Source organism: Lonchura striata, chromosome 4A (genome assembly GCF_050655825.1).
Source record: "Lonchura striata isolate lonStrDom1 chromosome 4A, ASM5065582v1, whole genome shotgun sequence".
Classification (NCBI taxonomy): Eukaryota; Metazoa; Chordata; class Aves; order Passeriformes; family Estrildidae; genus Lonchura; species Lonchura striata.
Genome location: NC_140742.1, coordinates 12,627,561 through 12,654,643, shown reverse-complemented (window position 1 = coordinate 12,654,643; position 27,083 = coordinate 12,627,561). Strand labels below are relative to the sequence as shown.

General features: G+C 37.3%; 1 protein-coding gene across 4 annotated transcripts in view; it reads left to right on the top strand.

Moving 5' to 3' along the window:
* Positions 1-27,083, top strand: part of MTM1 (myotubularin 1) — a 42,749-nt gene that overhangs the window by 9,098 nt on the left and 6,568 nt on the right. For 3 of the 4 annotated variants that reach the window (XM_021547891.3, XM_021547890.3, XM_077786561.2), the window contains exons 3-13: positions 1,574-1,645; positions 2,506-2,578; positions 4,015-4,109; positions 5,109-5,219; positions 6,104-6,205; positions 15,557-15,640; positions 16,786-16,935; positions 18,760-18,948; positions 21,967-22,152; positions 23,159-23,365; positions 26,793-26,885. In XM_021547891.3, coding sequence (XP_021403566.1) covers positions 1,583-1,645; positions 2,506-2,578; positions 4,015-4,109; positions 5,109-5,219; positions 6,104-6,205; positions 15,557-15,640; positions 16,786-16,935; positions 18,760-18,948; positions 21,967-22,152; positions 23,159-23,365; positions 26,793-26,885 — 1,353 coding nt within the window. In that variant the 5' untranslated portion in view covers positions 1,574-1,582. Of the gene's footprint in view, positions 1-1,573; positions 1,646-2,505; positions 2,579-4,014; positions 4,110-5,108; positions 5,220-6,085; positions 6,206-15,556; positions 15,641-16,785; positions 16,936-18,759; positions 18,949-21,966; positions 22,153-23,158; positions 23,366-26,792; positions 26,886-27,083 lie in introns of those variants that run through there. The other variant, XM_021547892.3, reaches the window with a different exon arrangement.

Sequence of the window (27,083 nt, the reverse complement as noted above, 5' to 3'; positions counted from 1 at the left end):
GCAAGTATTGGATGTTGACAAGCTGGCACAGCAATATAGCAAAAGTGAATCTACCTTTAGTTTAAAGTATGTAAGATATTGCAAGGAAGCAAAAGCTGTGAAAATGTCTTCTCTTAATAGTTTATGGTCAAAATATTAGACTCCAGTGTTGCAACAGTATTTCTGTGTAGGGTAGTTTGAAAGGATAATGATTTAATTTTGATTGCTAAATAGCTTTTCATTGAAATTGTTGACATTGCACTAAAAGTAGTTCAGGGCCCCAGTTTCAGTGTTTGGAGAAAGTTAAGATAGCTGGACACCCAGAAGGGAGGCAGTAACCTCTGAGTGCAGGGTCACACAGGCTCTGTGGCATTCAAAGCTTTAAAGCTTTTTTTTGCCTTCATTTCTTCAGCTGAATGTGTGTTCCTTTTTAATTTTTTTTTTTTTCTGATAATCTGTATCACTGAATATTGCTGTTTTAAATATCAAGTTTCCTGTGTTCTTAATGAGACATGGATTTGGGCAATAACCCTGTAGAACTTCAGGATGTGGTTTTCCATTTTATTCCTACACAGACACATTTGTGTACTGTTAAAGTGATGTCTGAGCACTTTTCCTCTTGCAGTTTAATGTATTGCTGTCACAGGACTATTGCAGTGTCACTGGCAGCCCTCCTGTGACACAGTAGCATGGGCTGCTTTTCATGGTGCAGAGATGTGGCCAAACTTTCCAGTGTTGAGAGGCGGGAGAGAGTGTTTTTTAAAGACTACAAATTTGTGCAATAGAAACAAAGACTGTGTAGCCTGTAATCATCTTTTCTCCCCCCCCAAACAAACAGTATCTCTTCAAGACTGCTGTGTGATATCAGATTGGTTGATGAAGGGTGTGTGAGTAGTGAAAGGGAAGTGTTTCCCCAGTGTTAGTTCTAAAATTCCCTTGTGCAGTGTTGGGAAATAAAGATGATGAATCCTCTGCCACACAAGATTGTGTCTTTAATTACTGCCATTTAAGAAATAAAGAACATCCTTTTCCTTTAAATACGTGAAGATTGTTCAGACCAGAAGGCTGGACATTCATTCTTTTGGTGTACTAATGCTTCAGTTAGGAAATGGGGGATTGTTTTTAAACAGAGAAGTACTGTGGAAGCCCTTAATTTTCTTGTGCTTTTTAAACTTGAACCCACATGAGTGTATTGACATGCTTGTGACTTCAAGAGATGTGCAATAATACTCCAAGTAGGTAGCATTTCATAATATGTGTGTACAGTGACTTAAAACAAGCACTCTAATGTCTGTTTACTGAACCAATACTTTTATTCCAACATCTGAATTCCATTGGAGAGCTTGAGTCAGAATATTCCTTATAATAAGATCCAATTGCAAAGCTAGTAATGAATTTCTTGTAAGATTTGGATGTTTTTGAATAGTAACCTTCAATTACGAGGGATTGTGTAATCTTTTGAATTACTAGTAGCTTGCAAAACATTCCTTTAAGTTCTTGATGTCTACCTGTGGACCTCAAAAGTCTAAAAACTGTCCTGGAAATAGTCTTGTAGCTCAGGAGGTTAAGTCTTCAATTTGTGTTTACTTGTCAGATACCCGGCATGGCCTCATCATCAACACCTAAATATAATTCAAACTCCTTGGAGAACTCCTCAAGTAAACAGGTAAGTGTAACTTTTTTCATATTCTGGTTTTCTACATCAGAGTTTCCAGAGAGCATTGTTTTGCATATTTGGTTAGAAAAATAAGTATTTAAATGGGTTCTTGAATGTATGTACTTACTTTTATTGCTAAAATTCTAATGCAATTAACTGAGATTATTTAAATATCTTTTGGAGTGGATGGGCAAAGTATTTGGTATCATAGCTAATGAGAGGTTCCTTAAAATCAGTCCTAACTTACTCTTACCCTTGCTTTCTACCTTAAAATATTCTGTGACATTCTTGAAAATGTTTGGCACTTTGTTGCTTTTGATTCTGAATTGCAATTGCTAAGTTATACCTTGCTATGTTTGTCTGGCTCATTTTTAAGATGTTCATCTAGAGTGAAAAATATATTGAAACAATCTAATGTCATATCCCTCTGCTTTCTAATGCTGTGCAGCTGAAGAAAATGTAACCAAGGTGCAAGAAAACAGTAAATTGTGTGTGATAGTTGCAAGTACATTGCTTTAAGTAATTGCAGTTGATTTGTTCTTCCAAGCCCCATGTACTTGGAAAAATAAATGCACACAACTTCCAGAGAACTTTGAGTATAGAGGTTTAATTCCAGTTTTATACAAATAACTGACTATTCTTTTAGGAGAAAGATTAAAACCTGCTTATGTTTCAGATCTGTTCAACCTTTAAATGTTTCATAGTTGCATTGTAAGCTGGTGGTGTGTGTTCCTGTTTTGGTTCAGTCTCTGAATTCCTACTGTTCTTTCCTATGCAGGAATTACCTTTAAGTTTGGTTGTTTTTATTTTTAATCTGGAACTTGAAATTGTAAATAAACTGTGATGTGCTGTTTGCTTCTCTTCTTTAGACTCTAAAAGATGGAACTAATTGGGAACAAAATGAAGAAATACCTCGTCTGCCAGGAGAGACCAGGGTTACAGGTATGAAGCTCAATAGGTGCCTGATGCAGTGATGTTCAGCAGTCTGGCAGACACTTGTATCTTACTGAATTGTTGTGTAGTTTGGGCTGGGGGCAAAGGTAAGCCATGCTGAAATGTCATGAGTTTTTCAAAGAAATTGTGAAATATTCATTTTGTCATTTATCGCAAGTAATTTTTAAGTGTTTAAAATACTGGTTTCTACACATGCCAGATCTTCACTTAGAAAGAAATTGCAAGTTGTGTCCTTATTGTATCTACAGATAAAACAGCACATGTTGAGTGATGAGGGCTCCTCCAAGCTTTCTGAAGTCAAGAGAATTCTGTTCCACCCACTATGCATTAATACCTTGTAGAGTGGTGTGGAATTTAAGCCTAAATGTGAGTTCCCAGCGTACCAACTTACACTTCCTCGACACAAGAGGTCATGAACAGGGCTTCTCTGTTTGTTGGCTTTTACATACACAAATGCTGTAGCATGAGGGATATTAATGCACTGTGTAGTTTTATTTCTTGATGGAGGCTCTTCCTGAATTGGAAGTCTCTGTTGGAGTCTGTCTTTTACTTGTGCAGCTTCTCCTCCCTATGCCCAGATGTTGGGTGGTTTTGTAAACAAGATTGGCTTAGTTGAAAACAAAGTGATGATTCAGAGGAAGTAGTTTTGTTTTTAATGAAGAAGGTGTGAGGGAGAGGGTGTGGGACTAAGATGTGATCCTTATGGAAATTGTGCTTTGGGGCACTGCACTGGAATAGGGCACTTTCTGTGGGAGACAGATAAGTAGATTGGGCTAAAGAAATGAGTGGACAGGAAGAAATAAATGGAAATCTTTAATGTCATGGTTGGACTCAATCTTGAGATAACTTTTCTAGTCTTAACAATCTGTGATTCTGCTTGCATTGCTTCACTTAAGTATTTTTGAGTGGTATGTGTTAGTATTTGTTCTGTTACTGTCCTTTCTGAAACACTACTGATGGCCCTACTCTTTTTGATTGCTTCAAATTGAAATATGTTTCTCTGCAGCATGGTAAGTTCCCTAAACACTCTTCAACTTGAATTACTACTTCAGTAGGGAATTGTTTACAGAATGGTGTAATAGTATCAACAATGTATTTGTTCTGGGGTGGTGAATAGACTGCAGTACAGTAATAACAGTAGTCCCTGTTCTATGTCCTCCCCTCTCCTGTGTAGTGCTGAGAACGAAAACACAAATATAACTAGGGAAGGCTACTGAAATCTGTGCAGTTAATTTGGACAAGTTTAGTATATGAGTCTTTCACATTTTCTTAATAATTCAAGTAAATAAAACTCAGATGTATTACTTTCTAAATTAATTCACCTGAGTACAGCTCTTGTTTTATTTTACTGCTACTTAAGTAATACTGTCCTCAGCTTTCATTTTGTTTTCACAATCTTTAAAGAAGTACCACATTTCTTACAGACAAGGATGTTATTTATATGTGTCCATTTAATGGCCCTGTTAAAGGAAGAGTGTACATCACGAACTACAGGCTGTACCTAAGAAGTGTGGAAAATGTGAGTAATATGCCACAATTACTTCATGGGATGAGTTGGCTTTAAACTCCCTTCCGTTCACCCCCACTGCCTTTGATTTATTTTGTGACCATTTCATTTGTTTTAGTTTCAACACACATATGCTTGTGGGATTGCATGGGAGGTTTTCTGCTTGAAATGATATATAATGTTTTAATAACCATATCTTAATTCTGTAATGACTAAATAGTAATTGCCATTGTGCCACTGAGATCTGTATTAAAATATAAGTTCTTTAAAATTAATTGTGTTGTAAAAGTGTGATTTTTGCCTGGTAAAATTACAGTTAATCACTTACACTGAACTGATACCTTTATCTTTTGTCTGTCAGAGCTTTTTTGATAGCTGTTCCCTTTACACTTTAATCTGTGATAGATCAAGGGCAGTAACTAATGATGTGCAATAGTTCTTAAAATGGCTGTCAGTAAACCAAGACTTTGATAGTCCTTGCTGTTAGAAAAGAAAAATACTATGATCAGTAGAACCTTTTATGGGTGGGGAGAGTGGTAATGTGTTTGATAAGCAGTGACATGGAAGAGAGTAAAATGTGCTTGTGATCTCTTTCCTAATATGTTGTTGTTTTTTTTTAATAAGGATTTGGGACTATTGAACTGAGGCCTTTTTGGCTGTAGCTAACTGTACCATTAATGTCTTCTTTCATTTAGTTCTGCTTTATGCTGTACATCAATAAAGCAGTATTAGCAAGCAGGGGCAACCAGTATGTAGCAGAAGGCATCTCTTAGGGTGCATACTGAACAAAGCATGAAATATTTTTGTAGCATGTTAAACTGGATGATACTCAAGGCTGTAGAGTAACTGTATAGACTTCATAACATGCTGGGAGAGGAGACTCAAAGGCAGAAACATGTATTTATTTCCTGTATGTATTTCATGTCTGCTTTCTGTTCTGGAATGTATAAGAACATTTTGCTTGAGTCTTCTTTTCACATTAAACTTTTCCTTACTCAAACTTTTCTGCAGGATCCAGTTGTGATATTGAATGTTCCATTGGGTGTAATTTCAAGGATTGAAAAAATGGGAGGAGCTTCAAGCAGAGGAGAGAACTCTTACGGATTAGATATAACCTGTAAAGTAAGACTTTCTAATAATTCAGTAGGAAATTAAATCTAGAGGTTTTTTTTCTCACTGATTACCTGTTTATAAGAAGGGAAAATTACTTATGAATGAATTTAAAAAGAGCTTTTTGAAACTGGACAGGGAAATACCTTTTCTATAAAGGGCTGTTTTAACTGTCCTCCCTGCATGCAAGGAGAGGGTTTGGTCTTGCTTTCCAAATAAGTAATTGAGAAGGTTTTGCACATCAGTTGTATTTTACAGCATTATTCCTGCACCACTTTGTTCTAAAAGGAGTATTTTTAATAATTCTGATATCTTTGAAGAGCATCTCAAACAAGGTCTTTGTAAACTATAAAGCCAGTGAAAAGTTTATGTAAAAAATATCTATAGTCTTACAAAAAATTGTCACCATGGAAAACTGTGGTCATGGGGAGTTCCCAGTGGATAACTCGGGGTCCTTTGCTAGATTCATTGAGTATGTGCCCATTTGATTTCTTAGCAGTTATTGCACAGATTGCTTATTTTTGACATCAGTGATTTGAACACAGGAACAATGTATTCTACACAGCTTATTGGCAAATCTTTCTTTCAAAAACAAATTCCCATCCTGCAAACTTTCAATAGCTTGTGAGACTTTTTAGTGAATCAAATAGAGCCATTTCTGATGACTTCATGCCAAAGGGCTGTTTGCAGTACACAGAGTGTGGCACTGCTGTATTTGTGCAATTCTTACACTCTATTCTATTTTATGGGATAAGAAATAAAACTGAACATTCACAAGGGTTTGAGGTGTGTCACAAGCAGATTCTAAATCATGTTTAGTGAATAATATAGCACTTGTACAGAGAGAAAACAACTTACAGCTTTCTTTCACCTAACAGATAATGGCTTTGTTTTAGGATATGAGGAATTTACGGTTTGCATTAAAACAAGAAGGGCACAGTAGAAGAGATATATTTGAAGTCCTCACAAAATATGCTTTTCCCCAGTCACATAACTTGGTAAGTTACATCATTTCTGTTGCTGAGTTGTATTAATGCACAGCTCTTGCCAATTAACTACTTATTTGACCTAGTAATGGCTACGTCATGGCTGCTTAAAAAATATAACCACAGAATCTGGTGTCAGCATAAACTAAACAGCAGCTTTTATTTTGTATATTTACAACACTTAAATCTATATATTTTGTAAAATTATGGATGTACTCCAGATACACTACTGAGCACCTCTGCTCCATAGAATTCATTGTTTAGAAGCTGCAAGTTATCCTCATTAATATGGGAATATAGGGAATACATACCTTACTTGATTTCTTGAAAACATTAATTAATCAAGCAGTCCCCAAGGCAATCATAGGTATAAATCACCAAGTGTTTTACTTCAGGAAAAGAAGATATGGTAAGACAACGCTTGTTTTATTGATGAAACAAATGAAAAATATAATAAGAATGCATTTATGAATTTGCACAGATTTATTTCAGGTTAAAAAGTGCCTTGTGGAAGGAATTGAGTAGCAATGATACAAGCTAATCGCTATCTTCCTTTTTTTTGAAACCTGTGCACTATCCTTATTGTGAGTCATTTGACATCTCTTTAGTAAATGCTTTATTTTGCCCATTTTAATATTCAATTTACACTTATTGGTGTGCTTTGAGATAATTGTATAAGAGCACTGTTCACAAAGTGTTGGGAGCTTCTGCTCTGAATTTTAAGAACTTTCTTCAAATAACTGTTGAGTATACAAGGCTGCAGCAAGAATCTTACTTCTTTCCAGGAATGTATGTATCAGTCAATGGAATGGATTTTATAAACATTTAATTCTTCAAAACTTTTCTGCGGAAATTTTCATTCTATATACAAACTGTGGAGTGCAAGCATAAGACAAAATAAATGCTTTTGCTTAGAATATTTTGTACTGTAAACAAATAGGCTTTCAGAAATATATTTTTGTATTTGGGTAGGTATGAGGAGTTGTAATCACAATTAACATAGTTGTTAAAGAAGTGATATATCCAATTCTTCTGTTGTCATTTTATCCATTTTAAAATAGAGAATGATTGAAAGGATGACAGGATATGTCAACGATGAAAGTATGATGGAAAAGAATAACCTGTATGTAGAAATACCAAGTTATGGAGAGGTTCAGGTCAAAGTGTCTTCTAGGCATTCTGTTGCTAGAGGGTATCCAGGGCACAGTGTTGTTGAATATTTGCTGTATTGTAGATTCCATCATGCCCATGCAATCTCATCCACATTATCATGATGAATAATTTTTTTTTTCAGGATTGTATGTTGTGAATATGGGCAAATCAAGTTGTAACTGACTTAAGAGTGTCTTGTGGGATAATCCAGCTATGGGGTGTGAATACCTTGGTAATGAGATGTGGACTTGTATTAGGTTCATCATCCAAAAAGACCCAGAGATGGTGTCTAGTGATGGCAGTGAGTAATGTGTGGAGTTGTCCACTTCCTGCTTTATTTGCTGGACCTGTTGCACCTAATAAAGCTCATCGTTATATGGCCTGTGTAAAGGCCACTTGGCAACAGAAGTTAAGATTAATAACAAAAGTCTTGGTTGAGGCAGTAGTAATTTGGCCCTTGGATTCAGGAATGCACAGAAGTTGGGGAGATAGTGATAATGTGGAGGGAGAGTGGCTGTACGTTGTGTCATAACTATGTCTGAAGAAGCAGGGTATACCTGTTAGAAATCAGGATTACTTTGGAGGGAATTAAAGTGAACCTGTGTTCCATCTGAAGTTGCAGCTGTCTGTATTTTCTAAAGTCAGTGTAGATGAGCCCTTAACTTTAACATGAGCTAAGCAAGTATGTGATTTTTTTGGTGTGCTTTCATTGTATTTTGGCAAGCAGTTTAAAGTGATCCTGCCAAAGGTAAGCATTTCTGCCTAGTTTTCCATTCCTGTCTTGCTTTTTGCTGCATGAGTTTGAGGCTGCATGATGAACCAGATAGGGAACTGAAAGGAACTCAACAAGGAAATAAAAATAAAAGCTTTACTCTGAGTTATTTCCTGTCTTGTTAGTCCAAAGTGAGAGTGGGGTCAAAGCATATCTGGGTGGATGTGAATGGGGAGGGATGATGGCACTGCTCCTTTCAGTGGCTGGTTTAGATCATGTTTCCCTGTGTGAATGTGGCAGTGTGTTGGGACTGTGCATGCCTGCCTTCCCCTTGGAGTGCCCTCTAACACTCTGGCTGTGTAGCCAGCTCACTCAGGGAGATGTTCTACAAAGAATGTAGCTCCCCATGACAGCTGAGTGGAGATGGAAACCCTCTGATACTCAAATGCTGAGCTCTTGTTCTTCTCTGATCTCCTCTCTACCTTTCAGTTGTGTGGTTGCTTATTCTTCTAATACCAAACTGATAATTGTATAATCACTAAGCCAGCATAACTCATTTATCCAGCACAAAATATTCTGGTTAGTCCTGTGCTGCTTTGAATAATTTGGGGAGACCTGGTTTGAAATTGGTATGCATCAGTGGATATGTGGAGTGAAGCAGGTAGAAGGCAGGAGAGAAAAGAGAGGGATGTCCTGTTTTTAGCAATGATTAAATGCTAATTTAGCTTAGGCCATCTTATGAACTGCATCCTTGCTGGTTCAGCAGCACTGATGCTTGTACAGCTTTGCAGTAGAAAGAAGATACCATCAGGACAATAAAGTTCTAATGCTTTACTGTCCTGGTTTTTATCTGTATTTTTATATTTTGTATCAGATTTTTATGTGATTGATTTTCAGCTGTAGTCGAACTATGTCCTAAGAGTTGATCCTGAACAGGAACTGGTAGAGATGCCTTGCTTCTGTTTTCTTCATGATGTTCCCATTCTCATACAAATGGATGGTAAATAAAACCCAAAAGATGTTCTGAGTGGAGTATACTTATTATTTTCAGGATTTGTCTCCATCAGCATCCCAAGAGCAGTATTTGAGAGCCTATAATAAATCACAGGCCTGTTCACAGCTGTCCTCTGTGCCTCAGCATTGTCCTTGGTGCTTACTTGCAGAAGCTAATTCTTGTCTCCAGTTTGAGCATAGGTTGGGTTCAGATACCCTTGAATCAGTAACATAAAGTAAAATCTGACAGCTCATCTGACTGACAGCATTATTTGATGGGGAGCAAGCAGTTGCTATTGCTAAATCGTCTGTTGCATTTGCAAGCTTGTGCTAATTGAAATTGTTGCTGAAAGTAGTTGCTTTTTTTTTAACATTTGAAAAAACCAAAATAGCCAAACCCCCTCCCCCCAGTGAGATGTTTTAGTACGCCACAAAAGATGAGATATATTTGGTCTCTGTAGTTTACATACATTGCAGCTGCTTCACTTCCTGATACTACCATGAAAGTCTACATCATCATTTTTATATGATTGTTCAGCATCATGTTATCTGCCCAGTCTGTATTTATTCCTAACCCCAGTAGGTCTGTGGGAATGCCCATTTTGATGAGACTCTGGTGGCTGTGCTGGCTGACTGGAACTGCTCCTGATGTCACTGCTGATCCTGGCCATTTAAAATGTCTGAGGGTTGGCTCATGCCAGTGTTGCTGCTGGCTCTGCAGAGATGACTTCAGATGGAGCAAGGCTGGCAAAGGCACATGTCTGACAGAGCACCTGAATTTGCAAAGAGCCCCTTGGCTTGAAGCTTTGTTCCCCATGACACATCAGAGCCAGAGCAGCCGGGGTGTGAGGTGACCGTGCTCACAAAGTTTGCCAGCACTGCAATGTCTGACCTTAGTTTTTAGATCAACTGGTAAGATGTAACTGGCTAGGTTGTAGTAATGGCATGCTAAATGCCATTAATAGTGGCAAGGATAACAGTGTATTTTTTTTTTAAATACACTGAGAAATGGTCAGCCTTTACAGTAAGTAAAAACTTAGTAATTTATTATATGTAAAAAGCATACATCAATGAGTTAGAAATAGAAAATGCAACTGATTTGCTTCACAGGTGTGTGGTACCTTCTTATTCTAGTTTTGCTGCTTTCTTCTTTTGCAATGCATAGATTGGTCAAATATTTTACAGATTGTGTCTACATTATGTATTCACGTGTTGTGATTCCATAAAGAGTAAATATGTAGCTATTGTGTTTATATTGATATTTATATATTTACATTACATTTATTTAATGTAAATAGACTACTTACTGAACTGTAATTGTCAGATTGCAGATGCTTTCTCTTTTACCTCACAGAGCTATGTTGTGTTTTGAGCAACCAGTGTATTACATATTATTTTTGTGAACTAAATGGGAAGGAGAAATTGAATATTAAAGACAAGCACTCTGTCTGTAGGAGGCTTAAAAATAGAGACTAATGAAATTGTTGGTTAACACCTGCAAGGAAGTAAACTATTATTTGCACAATGAAGCATAAAAAGTAGCTTACCAAAAATGTGATGATTTGAAAGATTTTTTTTTTAAGTGTAGTAGCCTTCTGGTTCAAGTGAAGCAGTAGTCATCTGCTTTTAGACCGTGGATCTTCAGCGAAATCCCTATTTCCATTTTGTGCAGGGGCTTTAATTTGATTTTGGAAAAAATCTTAGCTGATGCATGGTGAGTCTTGCTTGGTTTTGCCAACTGTAGGTACTGAGAAGTCACAAAGTTTGCACCCAGAAAGTGTTCTGAGTGGTGATTTATGTTTCCTTACTTGTTTAATGTTTTCTTTGATTTCTTCTGTTTCCCATGGTAGCTGAAAAGAATTTGAAACTTATTTTTAATTAGTTGATAGACTAATCAGAGTTGATGGGCTTCCATCAGACATATAATATTAATCTCCATCAAACTTAGAACAGACATGATCAGTGCATTGGAAGTGACTGCAGATTATCCTACCTTGAACTCAAGATGTGGGATAAATAATCAGTATAACTTGAGGGAAATCTGTGTTTTATTTAAGTAGCTTTCAGCAAGCCAGTCACAGTGCTGAGAGGAGGGATGCCAGCTCAGGCTTGCTACCTGAAACACTGATGTGTTGAGCAGGTAGTCTGCCTGAAACTTGTGCTGCTGTTTGTCCTTGGTATCCAACCAAATTACTGCAGAGTTGTCTCAGGTGCACCTGTGCAAAACCATAGTTTTTCTTTTTGATTATACCTTCTTGATTTTGAATAACCTAATCTTGATCTCAAAAAATCCACTGTGAAACACACTTGTATTTTACTGCAATGTTCTTCTGAACATGAATATCTCTTATGTTGAAGTTTTATTTTTTTTAATTTCCACTCAAATCTGGACACATCTGATTAAGCTGCAGTTGATATAATTCCTGGGAAGATAGACTGTGTGCAGCAGGAGATGCAGAGAAGAGCTTTTTGATGGAGAGGCAGGATTAACAGTGGGAGAAAGGAATGGAATTTTGTGGGTGGAGACTGAGTACCTAAAGTATTGTTTGGGGAGGAGGATCTAGGAGGGAGGTACCATAGATTTGAAGTGAAGATGTGTGAAGAAGGCATAGAACTGGCCAACCTTTTATGATTGTGGTATTTGAAAGGCTTTCCTGTGTGAATAACGGTGCATGAGAGAGGCTGGCGGGGCTGCTCTGCCTTGCGGGGCCAGGCGATCCGGAGTGCTGCTCATGTCTCCTCTCCGACCTTGCTCTGCCCTCTGCATCTGAAGGCTATAAATACCCACCCAGCTGGTCTGTGCTCTCTGTTGAGACCTCCCTGCTTCCCTCCCCACATGAAAATGTGTGTGTATCTAATGTGAAAGAGCCTGTATCCACAAAAAGCTAAGCCATCTAATTTTACGAAGATAGCACCTCTCAAATTTTGCATCAGGTGATAAAGAGAACCTATGCACATTATAGTGTGAATAGCATAATTTCTCCTTCCAGTTTATTTTTGTTTGCCTGCTGCACTGTAGAATTGCATTCAGATTTTGTGCACTGTGAGGTGAAAGCTTCAGCAGTATTGAGTTAATCAAGACATAAATATATAAACATACTGCATTCAATCTGTAATCTTGGATTATTCAGGGCAAAAGTAGAAATATGTGGGTCATTAGTGTAGATATGAAGCTAACCTGAACTATAGCAAACCCTTCTGGGATCTAAATATGTATTTATCACCTTGACCTGTTCACTATAATGTGATTTATCGTTTTGGTTGCATTAGAATAATAAAATGCTCAATTCAACAATGAAAATGTTATCCATTAGAAATTACTTCATATTGCTCAGTATCACATTTTGTTTCAAACAAAAATAAGTAATGTCCAAATATGTGCTAAATAAGGCTTGTACTGACACAGGTCAGAAAAGGCAACTGTATCCAAGCACGTACCTTATGTTAAGTTTATGATTCTAATAAAGTGGTTATAAGTGTGGGTTGCTTGTTACCGTCAAGTAAGGTAAACTGTAGTTAAAAATTAAATAGACCTGTATGAATTGAGTATAACTGTATGTAGAGGGTTGCATTTGTGTACCTCCTAGTCTGTTTTAGTGACAGCATAACACAGCAATAGTTGTGTATTTTGTTGGGAGAAGTGGGCCTACGGTAGGGTGAGCACGTTACTGTATTTCAGACTCCAGCAGTCAGGCTGGATTAAAACTCAGGCCATCTTCACAGAGTGTTTCAAGTCTTATCTGAGAAGCTATTTGGCTAGTGGGCATGGAATTCAGATCTTCAATCTTTTGGTACACAAGAATTTCAGTAGTCACCAGATTAACTGTGCAGTCTGTACATGATTGTGCATATGCAAATGTGTATGTGTGTAAACCTTTTTCTATAATTTAGTCAATGCTTGCAGAAGAAAAATAATTTTTAGTCTTCAGGATTTTAGAGATAGATAATTTTTAAATACTGTTCTTGTGTATAATGCAGGAGTTTTCTCTGAATTCACATAAAAATCTGAGTCCAAATTTTGCTCCATATGCCTTTGCATTGTAGTGTTCTGTGATTTGTTAAAACTTCAGGTTTTTGCTAGCTGATCTAGTCTACTAATGAATTTTTCTATTAAGCAACATGGGAGGAATTTTTGCTACCTGAAATATCAACAAAACTGATGAAGCATAATTGTCCACTTAAAGAGTTAAGGGCTGTGTGACTAAGCTTTGCTAGCAGATGTGGTAAAGCTGCTGTAGCCAAGTGTTTCAAATGAATCATGCTGTACATAGTAGGACATTGTTCTTTCAGAAAGGATTCAATCCATCCCCTCATGCATAATGAATTTTACCCTGGTTTTTAAAAGATGAAAACAAAATGCACTTTTCCCTCTTTCTTGTGGATTTTTTTGTGGGTGACATGAGCAGCATAGCTGCCATTTATTTTTAGTTCGGAGCAACACTTTTTTTTATTTTTGTCAGCAAAAACCTGATCCATATACCAGCTATCACATTGCACTGTAATAAACTCATGACTTTTACTTACCAGGGCTTCAGATGGATAATTTTTACTTTCTCATGAGGAAACTTGCAGTAAGTAGGAACTTGAGTCTAAGACCTATTCCTGCCTTCAAGACATATTTTAAATGACCTGTTAGGATTCCAGTATTTCTATTTCCTACTATTTAAGATTCTCCTTTGTCTCTGGGTCCTTGGTGAATTCTTAGCATAGTTGCTCTTTGGGATATAGCAGATTCCTTTGGGAGGAGGGGATGGTTCTTGTGTGTAGCTGTTTATTAATAGTTCAGCAAATCAGTTGCATCTGCTGCTTCAGATAGTGATATTCCAGTTTTGCTGTATTCCTTGTTTGCAATTAAACAACCTTTTTCAGGTTTTAAAATAACTTTTGATACTTGCATCTTCTTTTAATGGAATGGGGTTTATTTTTCTGATAGAGTAGATGTCTGCCTCTTCATCTCTTCCCTCTGTACCACTTGATGGCAGTTTACTTAGTAAAAAGAATTTGTAATGTTGCACTGCAGGTCTGCCTCTTTAAAAATGGTAAAGGCATTCAGAAAATAAAACCAGGGAATGCATTGTTTACTTCTGCAAACTTGCCAATGAGTGCACTTGCTCTAAAATAATGATTTAATTAAAAATTCTAGTTTGTAAAACTAGTGAAATTAAGCATCTTGAGTAAGCAGTAACGTCCTTTAAAAATATTTATTTGCTTGAACTATGTGAGGAAAAAACTTCTCCTTTTGAGGGGGGATTCAGTTTTGTGTTTTGATATGAGCTGTTCAGTGTTTAAAGCAGTGTAACTTATTGGGCTGAGCAGAATTGCCCAGAGCCTTCCTAAGAAGCCTCCTCCACGGGGCTGGGGGTGGTGCAGGTTTGAAGAATTGCCTTTTCTCTGGACCTTTGTAGGTGGAATCACAGCACCTTGGACCTCAAGTTTTTTTCTTGCTTACTGGGTTTCCCATGTGTGGGATGTTCAGTTTAGCATTTAGTTTCTCCTAGCTAGGGGACTTTCAGCTGTTTGTTACAGATGAGCTATGATGGGCTCTGGAGTGTTTCTGTTCTGTATGCTGTTGCTCAGTTAGGTCAGCACATTCTCTTTCGTGTTTTCTTTTTTTATTTGATTTTTTTTTTTTTTAATTTGAAACAACTTTTTCATGCTTCTTTTGGTATCTGAGGAGTTTTTAGGCCACCAAAATCTATTTTCTCAGTGAGGAAGATTCTTAACATAAACATTACTTTTACTAGAAACAAACCAAGGGAGGAGAAGGGGGTTAGTTAGGTAATACAGCCCACTTGGAATTTGTTGGAAGGAAAAGGAAGATAAAAGGTATGAGGAACTTGTTGGAATGCTCAGTAAGGCTGCTCTGCTGTATAAATGAATTGTGAGAGTAAGCAACAAAGCAAGTAAAAAGTAAATAATGTAAGCAGCTAATAATTTCATTTCCAGTGGCAACTTTTTCACTTTGATGGTGTTTTACAGTAATTGGGATATTACTTAGTAAATATCAGTTGGGAAGGGGATGCAGAAAAGGCAGCTGCTTCCTAATGTCAATGAATAGCAATTAAAACCTTTTTCCAATTTGAATTTAGCATCTAATGTTGTATGTTGTAATTGAGGCTGTGCCTATTGGAGAAATTTGGTGAGAAGACAGTAGTTTATTTAGTGATAATTTGAAGTATGGGAAATAAAGCATTCTAAAACATTTCAATCTCCTGACACTGAAAAAGAAAAAAGCCAACCAGTTAACTTTTATAATTTCTGTTCTTTTTCTTACCTGGTAACTATTCATATTTTCATTATTTTCACTACCAGATCTGTATATTTTGTTACTTGTTGCTCTTTGGTTCATAGTTTTTCACATACCAGGTAGAGATGGAGAGAGTGAGGCTGCCATGGAGAAGTCAGCTGTATTTTTTAGTGAGCATTAGGGTATAACTGATGATGAGCCCTCATATTTGCCATTTGCAGTCAGAGTTTGGTATAATAAGCTTCTTTATATCTTACAGCTTTTTTTTGCCTTTGTAAATGAAGAAAAGTTTTCTGAGAATGGGTGGATGGTGTACAACCCAATGTCTGAATACAGGAGACAGGTGAGTTATTACAGTTGCCATTGCCTGGTGCTTTCACATCTCCCAGCTTGCATAGAGGAATTACTGTTGGTACATTTCTCTTATCAGCTGTTGGGAGAGGATGGAATTGCAACTTGAAGAAAAGTAAAGGAAAGAAATAAAACACTTTAGCTTTTAAAAAAACCTAGAATGTCAGAGGAAGGTAATCTTTGCTCTTTGAAGGAAGCAATTGATGCCTCTTACAGTGTACCACTGCTAAGTGAGCACAGGTGGGGAGAATGTGCCAAATATGTAACTGTAGTGTCCTATACATAGATTGGCTTTGTTCTTCTTCCCAAAATGAAGTGGGGGGAAAAAGAGGCAGCTTGTTTTAGAAACAGCATTGCTTTACAGAAATTATGCACATGTATCATTTTTCTTGTTCTTTATGTGATCTTGGAAAAATATCAATGAAAGAGGATGATATTTAATTTTTAAATGTCTGTTAGATAATTAAAGTATGACATTTAAAAAAATTAAATTGCGAACAATAAGAACTTCCTTAATTTTTTTATGAGCTGTAGTTTTTTTGGTTCATGGTTTAGAAGCCTAAGGCCCAAAAAAGGTAAAATACAAACACCCACACAAACCCCACTGTGCATGTGTGGAAGACTTAGGCATTTCCAGGAGAAATACTGCTTACTGGGCAGAGTACAACTAGGAGATGTTCTTTTTCTATAAGAAAGTTATCCTGAATCTTACTTTTAACCTGATGGTAGTACTAGGTTACAGCGAAGTAAGGTTATTGTGAGACTTTCTCCTTCACAGTCTGTCTTCACCAGGGAAGGTGGAAAAGCAGAGCTTTAGGGAAGAAGAGAAGGTAATTTTATTTCCTCAAACCCACAGTTAGAAATACATCTCCTAGTTTCAATCATTGTTCAGAAACTTACTATAAGGCTAGAATTGTATGCATAGGGGTATGAGATGGCTCTGCAGCTGGTTAAGGCTGTGAATCCATCTGCAATGACCTGGCTTGTGTGGTCTTGTAATCTTTTTTGCTTCTATTGCTTTGAAACAGTACTTAGTTAAATTGTTGTCATGTGGCCATAATGTCATGTAAAATTCAGAAGCAGAATTATTACTTGTTCAGCCTAAAATGCATTGAATAACTTCATGTTATGCTTTAGGGGCTGCCTAACGAACGGTGGCGAGTGACTTTCATTAACGAGCATTACGGGCTGTGTGACACGTACCCATCGCTCTTGGTGGTGCCGTACAACGCAACAGACGATGATCTCAAGAAAGTCGCTGCCTTTAGGTCCCGAAATAGAATCCCGGTGAGTATTAGGTGATGGAACCTGCCTGACAGTGTAGCTAGTTTTTTAAGTTGCACCCAGACAACTTCTTGCTGAACACAACTCAGAGGATGCTTTTTCTTGGAAATGGTTGTGGCAAAATAGTTTTGATTGGCTGGTGGTTTTCACTGCTCGACACTGATGTCTTGGTAACAAACCACACTTCCGCTTTTCCACCATAACCGTCACCCATGACAGCATCACTGGTTTTAGCTCGACTTGCTCAGTAACAGTGGCCAACACTCAGTTTCCCTTGATGAGGAATGAGACTTACTGCCATATGCACTGGTTGCTATTGCTGAATGCCCATAAAAAGTAATCACAGATGTTGTCCTGCAAGTAAATGACATGGCAGTTAAACATAGTTCCACTGGTCAGTCATAAAATAAGACCTCATGCATAATCTCTTCAGTGAATTCTTAGGTTTTTTAATCTGTAGAATAAGAGAAGCCAATTTGATTTATTGAGTTTCTGTAATAAAAATTCTGTGAGGTAGGAGTTTTTATGTATCGGCTCTTTATAGCACTATAGAAAATACTAATTTCTATCCTAATACTTGTTTTAACTGGTATTTCCCTTTCGCAAACATGGAAGATGTGCTGGATTCTTAGACAGGAAGAAGATTCTTAGATTGGAAGGCTGCCTTGAATCTCAGTTTCAAACAGATGCACAGCTCAATATGACAGATATTTATTAAATATGGTATTTACTGACAGACTAGGTCTATAATTATAAATTTACTGTATATATACACACATATAATATATAATGTGTATAGAATACATATGTGTAATGTATAGCCTGTGTATATAGTTCTAATAACCTAAGGGTGTCATCCCTGTCACCTCAAAATTCATGACAGGCCTTTTGATATGCCTGTACAGTGAGAGTAATTTCCTTGGTAATAGTAATTTTATTAAAATAATAATTTTAAATGGCAATTTCATTCTTGTCAAGAAATAGCCACTCTTCCTCGCTCCCTGCCCCCCTTTCCCCCTGGCAGATCTTGTTTCTGATCCACACCTCAAGAACAAACACTTTCTGAGGATTGGATTTTGGGGTTTTTTTGTTTTAACTCTGATCTTCTTTTGCTCTGTAGGCCACAACCTATGGAGTGGGTGAGAATACTGTTTCTTAATATTTTTAAACAATGAAAATTGCATTTTTTGCCTGCTTCTTCAGTTTCTTGCTTATCTTTAATCTCTGGCACTGCATCTGTTCCCTGGGCAGCTCACTGTCTTTTGTGGCAAGTCCTCTCTGGCTCAGAACAACAAAGACAGCATGTGCTTTGCTCCAGTGCCTTCTCTTTGTAAAGAGGGCTGAGGAACAAAATGTGCTTTAAAGAGAAGAGAAAACATTCAAGATACTGCAAGAGCATTCAACTTCCCTTCCTTATCCAAAAAAAAAGGAAAAGTTGTTTTTGTAGAATTGGAGCATCTTAGTCACCATTTCTACAATCAGTTCATTCTCCTGAGTTGTTTTTAGTTTCAGCAGATTGCTGTGTTTGTTACTAGTTTACTTTCAGGATATTTATGTAACCTATGACTTGTAGGAAATATTAAAATATATTGGATTATATAAATAAGTGTGATTTCAGTAAGCATTAAATATGTAAGACAGCTCTTTTGAAGATTATTATTAAATCTTATGAGACTATAAGCAGTTGAGATGTCAAGGGATTGTATTTTGAAGAAATAAAAAGAAAGGTGTTAATTTTCATACTGTGTGTTTTAAATAATGTAGCTTTAAGTTTTGATTTTTTTACTAAAATGAGTTTCCCCTGCTGTGTGTTTGCCATGTGAGCAGGTTCTCTCGTGGATTCACCCGGAGACCCAAGCCGTAATCATGCGCTGCAGCCAGCCCCTTGTTGGAATGAGTGGCAAGAGGAATAAAGATGATGAAAGATACCTTGACATCATCAGGGAGGCCAACGGGCAGATCTCCAAACTGACCATCTATGATGCAAGGCCCAATGTCAATGCAGTTGCAAACAAGGTAAATAGATACTTCTAATGTCTTAGTTTTGAAGAGAATGAAGAGGAGACTTTGAAGTTTTCTGTGAGGAGTTTTTGGGAAATAGTAGTAATCTTATTATAGAAAAATTTACAAAATCAACTACTGAGCCTCAAGGCCATGAAAGGACATGAGTGTATAAAGTAGGTCCCTAAGCAGAGTTTCAGGACCATATGTGGATTTCCAGATGTGCTTTACCGTGTCTGTTCTCAGCCAAGCACAGATCTTAGCATGACACTGAAGTTGGGCATGACTCCACTCTGCACTAGGAGGTAGCTGTAGGCTGGTCTGTAGAGCCTGTCCCCTGTTGGAATGACAGGCCACCTCTGTGCAACCTCCAGATGCTTCAGGAAAATTCTGTCCTAGAAAGGATGTGTGCATAAAGCCAAGCCCACTAATAGGCATGCTTTATTTGGGTCTTCCTAACCATTACATGGACTACTTCAGACCTATCCTGGCATCCAGCAAATAAAGAGAAAGTGATAAGTTAATTTGGGTGCTTGCAGTCTAAACAGCAGCATGGGTACGATATTGGATACCTTGGTACCTGTTGTTCTTCCCCAGGTGCTTGCAGCTGGTAAGTATAGAAACAGTGTTTTCATTGGGTAAAGTGACTGTTTCTTTGTTATCTGTGATCAAAACCTAAATGGGATCAGAATCATGTGCACCAGCCCAGGCTGGAACAGATCTTGAAAAATCATCTCCTCTAACGTTTCAGGAAGAAAAGGTATGCCTGTGGATTTCTTTTTCCTTCTTCCTCTTCAGCTCTGTTGAGGATTAGATTATTTAGGCAAGCTCAGATACTGTGTCAGTGTTGATTTTGGCATGGAACACAGTAGGCATGGATGTGCTCCATCCTTATATGCAAAAATCATGTTAGGGAGTGGTGGTGAAGGAGACTTTTGTCATAATGTGCCACACCCAGGGATCTGTCCCTTAGTCAAGGAACTAATGGGATGTGCTCTTCAGTACTTTCTAGTGAAGGTGTGTGTCTGCACAGCAAAGAGCCAGGGAGCTGAGCTCAAGAGGGTTTGAGACCAGAGTGAAATGATGTGTGCTTATCTGGAGAGAAGGAATTCTAGCTTCCGAATAGTTTTGTGGAATGAAACAAACACCAGTTTAGTGAAATGAGTCCTCTTCAGTGTTTGTGTTGAAAGGAATATGAAATAGCAAAACTTGGTTGCATCTAAGAAGTTTATGTGTAACAAATGTTAAGTTGCTTTCTAGAATAACAATAATAATTCAAGGGGGACAATAATACTGGCAGTTTGCTCTGTGCAAGTTAGGTATTTATATCTGTTCAGCCTTCTCTATGATACAGAATGTAGTTTGTTAATCTTTGTTACTATGTGTGTATAGCACACATTTTTTCAGAGACTCTGTCCTAGGGGCTGTTTTAACCTGATGGTATTTTGAGGGTCTGCCTCAATTGTTTGCATTTGATTGTAGAAATCCCGTTATCCTTTGCACACTAAATTTTTATGGGTGAACAAAACATGTCATCTTTGTGTTTGCCTTGTGGAGGGATTGTCAATTACATCTTTGAAAGAAATGGGATAAAAAATTGAGTTTGTCCAAGAACTGCAGAAAAATTTAAGGTAATGTCTTATAGACGAACTGGATAGGTACATTTTTTAATTAACTCTTCATATATCTAAATATTAAATGCTCAGTCAGAGCAATAGACACAATTGGGTACATTTCTGGGTCTGAAGAAGAATGACATAAAAAGTGCAAATCAGTGTTGATCAGCACTGAAAATATTTTGTGAACACCTGTGAACATTTTGTTTAAGCAAAATCTTGGGCTGTGCTTCTCATGCACTGCTGTGTTCCTTGTACATAGGTCAAGACAGTAAAGAGCTGCAGCAGCCCTGATGCTGAAATTACAGTCATTCCTCACAAAGACTTCATAACAATCAAAGGAAAGAGAAAAATACACTCATTGCTTCTTTCACTGCAGCGCCTGAAGCTCTGATAATAACCCCACATCTGAGAAAAGAGAGAGCACAGAACAGAGATACTGTGCTGCTGTACAGCAGTGTAGGTGGCACTCATGGGGAAAGGCTACACAGTGCTTTAGGCTGTTGTCTGATGTATAGCTGGTGGCTGCAATGGCATATAAAGGCAAAATTTATTTATCCAAATTTATGGCATGTTTTTGCTGTCTTCAGGAAATGCGGCAATTTTGCAGCACTCTGAGCTTGAGGGAGCTGGTGATGTTTAGTCTGGAGAAAAGGAGGCTCAGGGGGAACCTCATCACTTTTTTTATTTTACTGCCTGAAGGAGGTTGTAGCCAGGTGGGGGTTGGTCTCTTCTCCCGAGTAGCAAGAAGAAATGGCCTCAAGTTGCACCAGGAGAGGTTTAAATTGGATATCAAGAAATTTTTATTTGTGGAAAGGCTGTCCAGGGAAGTTGTTGAATCACTGTCCGTGGAAGTATTTAAAAGATGTGGCACTTGGCGGTATGGTTTAGTGGTGGGCTTGGCACTGCTGGATTAATGGTTGGACTCAATGATCTTAAAGGTCTTTTCCAGCCCAAACAATTTCATGTTTATCTTTAGAAAATCTCACTGCTGGCTTTGTACCCTAAAATATGTGTGGGTTTTCTGCTTCCTTTTGTGACCAGGCACATCCTCTGTAGTGGTGACGGTGAAATATTTTGAAAGAGCAGCAGCAGAACAGACTTTTTACTTATGTGGCTCTTTGATATCCTAACAGTCTAAATACGTGTTTAGTCTTCAGCACTAAAATTAGTTTTTGACAAGTTAAAGTAAGCTTTAATGTTGTTGCTAATTTACTTCTTAAAGACACAATCTAAGATTCTTGAACATAATTTTTAAATTAAAGGTATCTTATTCTTAACTCTTAAATTTAAATTTATTTTGCCAACATTTTATCACTTTTGTCTCTTTCCATGTATAATGACATTCATTCCTTTCTTGCTCTGTTGAAAAGAGTGCATGTATGACTATAGTTGATTTCAGATCTCTTGTTTGTAGGCAACTGGGGGAGGATATGAAGGTGAAGATGCATATCCCAATGCAGAACTTTCCTTCTTGGACATCCATAATATTCATGTCATGAGGGAATCTTTGAAGAAGCTGAAGGACATTGTTTATCCTAATGTGGAAGAATCACACTGGTTGTCAAGTCTGGAATCAACCCATTGGTTAGAACATATAAAGGTAACTTTTGCTTGATTGTTTGTCCAAATCTGTCATATCATACTTGCTTTCTTTGCCAAGCTTTGACATAGTCCTAGAACACATCAAACTGCTTGGACTACAAAAACAACATCCCTGAGCATTGGCTTTATTTGCCAACTAATCTTGGAGTTATGAGACTCATAACTAAGCAGCAGTAGGTGAAATTGCATGTTTGTTGCATGCCTCAAGAGTCTTCAGTAGAAGAATGCATTCTTAGTGTGATTGGCTTTACATGCAAGAGAACTGATTTATTTTGGTTTCTTGCAATACAGACCTGCAGATGACTGTCATTGTGAGATATTAGTAAATACTTTAGCTGTCTGTATGTATGTGACTTTTTTTGTGAATTATGGTTTTGTAAATAAATCTTGTAAATTTATTTGTAAATTTTGTAATTTTCATCTGGTAGCACAAATAAAATAGGTAAGCTGGTAATTCACCAGTGTTGTGACTAGTTGACCTTTGGATCTTTTGCCTCTAGTACAGCTGTGCAAAAGTAATTAGAGTATTATGTAGTGAATCCTACTTAATAAAATTTTCATCTTAATTTAATAATTTTAAAATAAGTATATTAGAAGGGCACAAGCTCCTTTTTCAAACAACTGAGATAATTTAGACATTTAGTTCAAAGAAAGGAGTCAAATGAAATAACACTGAATTTTTAGAGAGTATATCGTATAGTAAATCTTCTTTTTCTTTGAAAAAGAAGCTTATGTTCTTTGGCTTATCAAGGTTACTGTTTTCTGCCCCATTTTTTAAGAATTTGCTGTGAGTTGAATTTGATCTTACTAAGGGATTAGGGAACCAATCTGTTTCTCTATTTTTATGCAAGAAGTTCACTTGATCTCCTAGAAAATTCTTTTCCAATTAACTACACTGCTCTTTTCAGATCTTTTAATGGAAACAGCATTATTTGAGATACAAAGAAGTCAACTTAGTGTTATCATTTGAGCAGAAATAAGCTGTGTTATTTGTTCCTGGCCAGCTCGTTCTGACAGGAGCCATTCAGGTGGCAGACAAGGTGTCCTCGGGCCGGAGCTCGGTGCTGGTTCACTGCAGCGACGGCTGGGACCGCACGGCTCAGCTCACCTCCCTGGCCATGCTCATGCTGGACAGCTACTACAGAACCATCGAAGGCTTTGAAGTTCTGGTGCAAAAAGAGTGGCTAAGCTTTGGACACAAGTTTGCATCGGTAAGATAATTGCAAAGACTGTGCAGTATTAACTTTCTGAAAAGAAAGCTTCCGGTGTTAAACTGCTTACTTTGCATCAGGGTTTGATAATTCCTTTCATTACTTTTGAATTTAGATTTAAAACATTTCCAGGTAAACTGACCAAAACTTTAAGGTTCAGACCTGTTTGATATTATTCTTTTTTTGCTATTCTTTCTCTGAGAACTCATATGTTGTCCTTTGCATCCTTTTAAAAGCATGGAATTGCTAGGGTCACTGTGGTTATTGAGCAAAGAAAATAAGGAGTCATTGATCTGCCACAAGGAGCAGATGAATGAGTCTGGCCAGTGTCTTCTAAGAGAGATTTTGCATGCTGATTCCCAGATATTCTAAACTTCTCAGAATAGCTCCCAAGGGGCTGTCGTTGGTAATGCTGACTCAACTTCTGTTCAGTTGTCTTCTGGGCAGGTTAGAAACTCAAAAGGTTCAAGTAGTTGCTTCCATAGGAAGTCGTTAATATTTCACAGGTATGTGAATCATCTTCATGGAAAATTCACAGAATATTCTGAGTTGGAAGGGACCCTGTTCATCTTTTTTATGTTAGAAAACTTTTCAAAGTCTTAGTGGAACTTTTTCTAAATGTGGCAGCTAACCATTTAACCAGGAAATCTGTATGAGGAACCTGGAGGAGCAGACTGGGTTGCCAAGAAGACTGTGCTGTTACTTACTATAAACATTACAACAGTGTTGCTTGTTGGAGCTGAACTCTGTAATTCACAGTAAGAAGTTTGTACAACTTCAATAGAAGTTACTTGTATGGATATTTTGTCCCTAGTGGAATATTCTAAAGATATTAATATTGCTAAAATTTGGAAAACAGGCAATCTGGAAAAAAAATCAAGAAATGGAAAAATACACTTACCTGTGTGTTTCATGCACATTTTACATTTGCAGATGTGTAGGAGTGTTGTAGTAATTTGGAAATCCACGTATAGCTATTCAGCATAAATCACCTCACTATTTACATGTGCTTGTAGGCTGTGGCAGTTTTTGATCTGACATTCAAAAGGTGCTTTGAGGCTTAGGAGGTTTGTATTCTGGGTGTTGGCAGTGATACCTGATGTAGTCTGGTTTTTTTTGTGTACTTACTTGTGATCTTTTAGCAGTGATATGTTTTATAAACCTTTGTGTTCTGTCTTGGTACAGCCACAGGAAAATGTGAAGCCAGTGGCTTGACTTTTTATTCTGATGTTTTATTTTGTACTTCAGGAAGTTAAGAGTCAGGATGCAGATAAAATTAGATGGTAAAACTAGGGCACTTGTAGTCAAACACATGTGTTATGGCTTACCACAGAGTTTAAAAAGAGAGATCTCTGTGTTCTTCATCATTATTAATAAATTCAAATAATCTGTTTCTTTTTGTTGAACCATTCATTTTAGTTGGATAATCAAAGGATTTTGTTCTCCCTCAACAGATGTTTTTTCCAAATAGTGAGGCAGGACTTGGCATCCCTTCCAGATGATTCACTCAGTTCATTGGTTCATGTCTGACAATGTAGCAGCAATAAGAGTGATTTAAGTAGTTGCTTTTGCTTAAACTGCTATTTTCCCAACTTGCTCAGTCAAGTAGCAATCTTTGGAAATGGTTGAAGCCACTCTTTAGCCATCTGCTGTAATCTGAGAGTACTGTAAATTTTTATTTGATAGGCTATTTAGCTTATAGTGAAGGTCAGTCTTTTCTGGAGTGTTCTGTAGAAGTGGTGGAGTCACCATCCCTGGAGAGATGTAAAAGACATGTGATGTCTTGCTTGGGGACATGGCTTCGTGGTGGACTTGTCAGTTCTGTGTTAACAGTTGGACCCCATGATCTTAAAGGTCTTTTCCAACCTTAACTATTCTATGATAAAAAAATCATAATGCAAGCAGAAAATATTATAATAATTCATACACCTTTTTAGCTTGGTTATTATGTGATAGAATTGTGACTTTGAATAGTGAGAACTAGACACTTAGTGCAGCTAGAGCAGTTCCCGAACCTTATCTCTGAAACTGTTGTTTCATTTTCCCTTTAGTTGAGTTAAAGGGTAGAGCATTACTTACATTGTCTGGGTTGGTGCATGCTTCATGGTTTTATGATACCAGGGTTGCAATTTGGATTATTTAATATGAAATATCCAAATAGTAGGCTACTTAATAGTTCCTCTCCATATTTCATATCAAATGAGGTGAGCAATAAGTTTCCTTATGGTAAAGGAATTCCCTACCCCACTTTTCTGTGTGTGCTGAATTTTATGCACTGTCCAGATAAATTTGCTTATGTGGAATTTAATTCTAATTATGTATTAAAATATGAGACATAATTATAGATGGAAAATAGACACTGTAAAACTGCTAACTATAGTGGAAGTGGACAGACTTTCACTCCTTACTAAACACATATATGACTCTTAATAGATAACAAGTATTTCAAACCATGAAAACTGAAGAGCAAGGAAGCCAATTTGGTTGTCTTCTTTATAGCCCTTTTCTAGTAATTTGTCACCGTTGACTGAGTTCAGCTGAAATTCCTCATCTCCCTCTATTTCCTCCCATTCAATTCTATTATTTTAAACTATCTTGCAAGCCACTATAGAGAGGAGTGTACTGCTCTTATGATTCTTCATGTCCTTGAGGCATTAAGCTTGCTATCTTATAGGCAGATAGACAACATCTTAGGTCAACACACCTGCTTTTCTTTTGCCTCCTCCAGCAAGTACATTCAAACAGAATGGAATTATGGAATGAAAAACTATTTTTCCCTGAATCTCTTACCTGTTCTCAGCTATCATATGCAAAAAGGAAGTAAAACAGCTTTTACCAAGTCTGCTTTTTGTCAGTGGGACAAATTCCTTTGATTGTTACTTTGGGCACTTCAGAATAAGAGGCTCACCCAAACTTTAATAATTTTGTGTCAAGAACATGAACGTTTTTTTGATCTTGTTCATGTTTGCCTACTATCTCCAGGTGAATGTTAAGGTTCCGGTATGGAGGAGAAAAAAAAGATTATGTGTGAATAATTTGATGATCTAGGTCCTGCAGTGGCTTAAAGTAAAAAAGAAGACAAAGTATGCAACTTGGGTTTTGACAGACTTACCATGTAAATGTAGTTCAGAATATGTCTTGATTATTCAAGTAATGGATGCTTCAACAGTTCTTGTCTAAAAATCAGCAGGTTTTTATAACAGCACCATTTATCAGTTTGGAATTCTTTTCAGATATCTTTGGAACAGCTTTGCAGTATTTCTGTATCTGAGTCTCTCTACCTTGGTGCAGTAACTACTTTTGAAATTATAACAGTGGGTTGCTTTATTGCAAAAGAATTAATGCTGGAGTACAAAATAAGAAAACATGTCTGTTTCCATAAAATACCATGTTTCAGTTAACAGGAGGCTGCTTTGCTTCATTTCAGAGAATAGGCCATGGTGATAAAAATCATGCTGATACAGACAGATCGCCCATCTTTCTCCAGTTTATTGACTGTGTGTGGCAGATGTCTAAACAGGTATGTGGTGTTGTTCTTCAGTAGGTAACAGTGTGAAGAGATTACTGAACTAAAACCCAACATCTTTATTTTTTCTTTTGAAAAAAGTATTTGAAGAGGACAGCATACCCCTCTGCTCTGACCAGTAGTAAAAAAAGAGTGCATTTACCTTGGTGAAAGTGATATACAGGCTGTGGTTATGTTGCTGGATATGGCCCT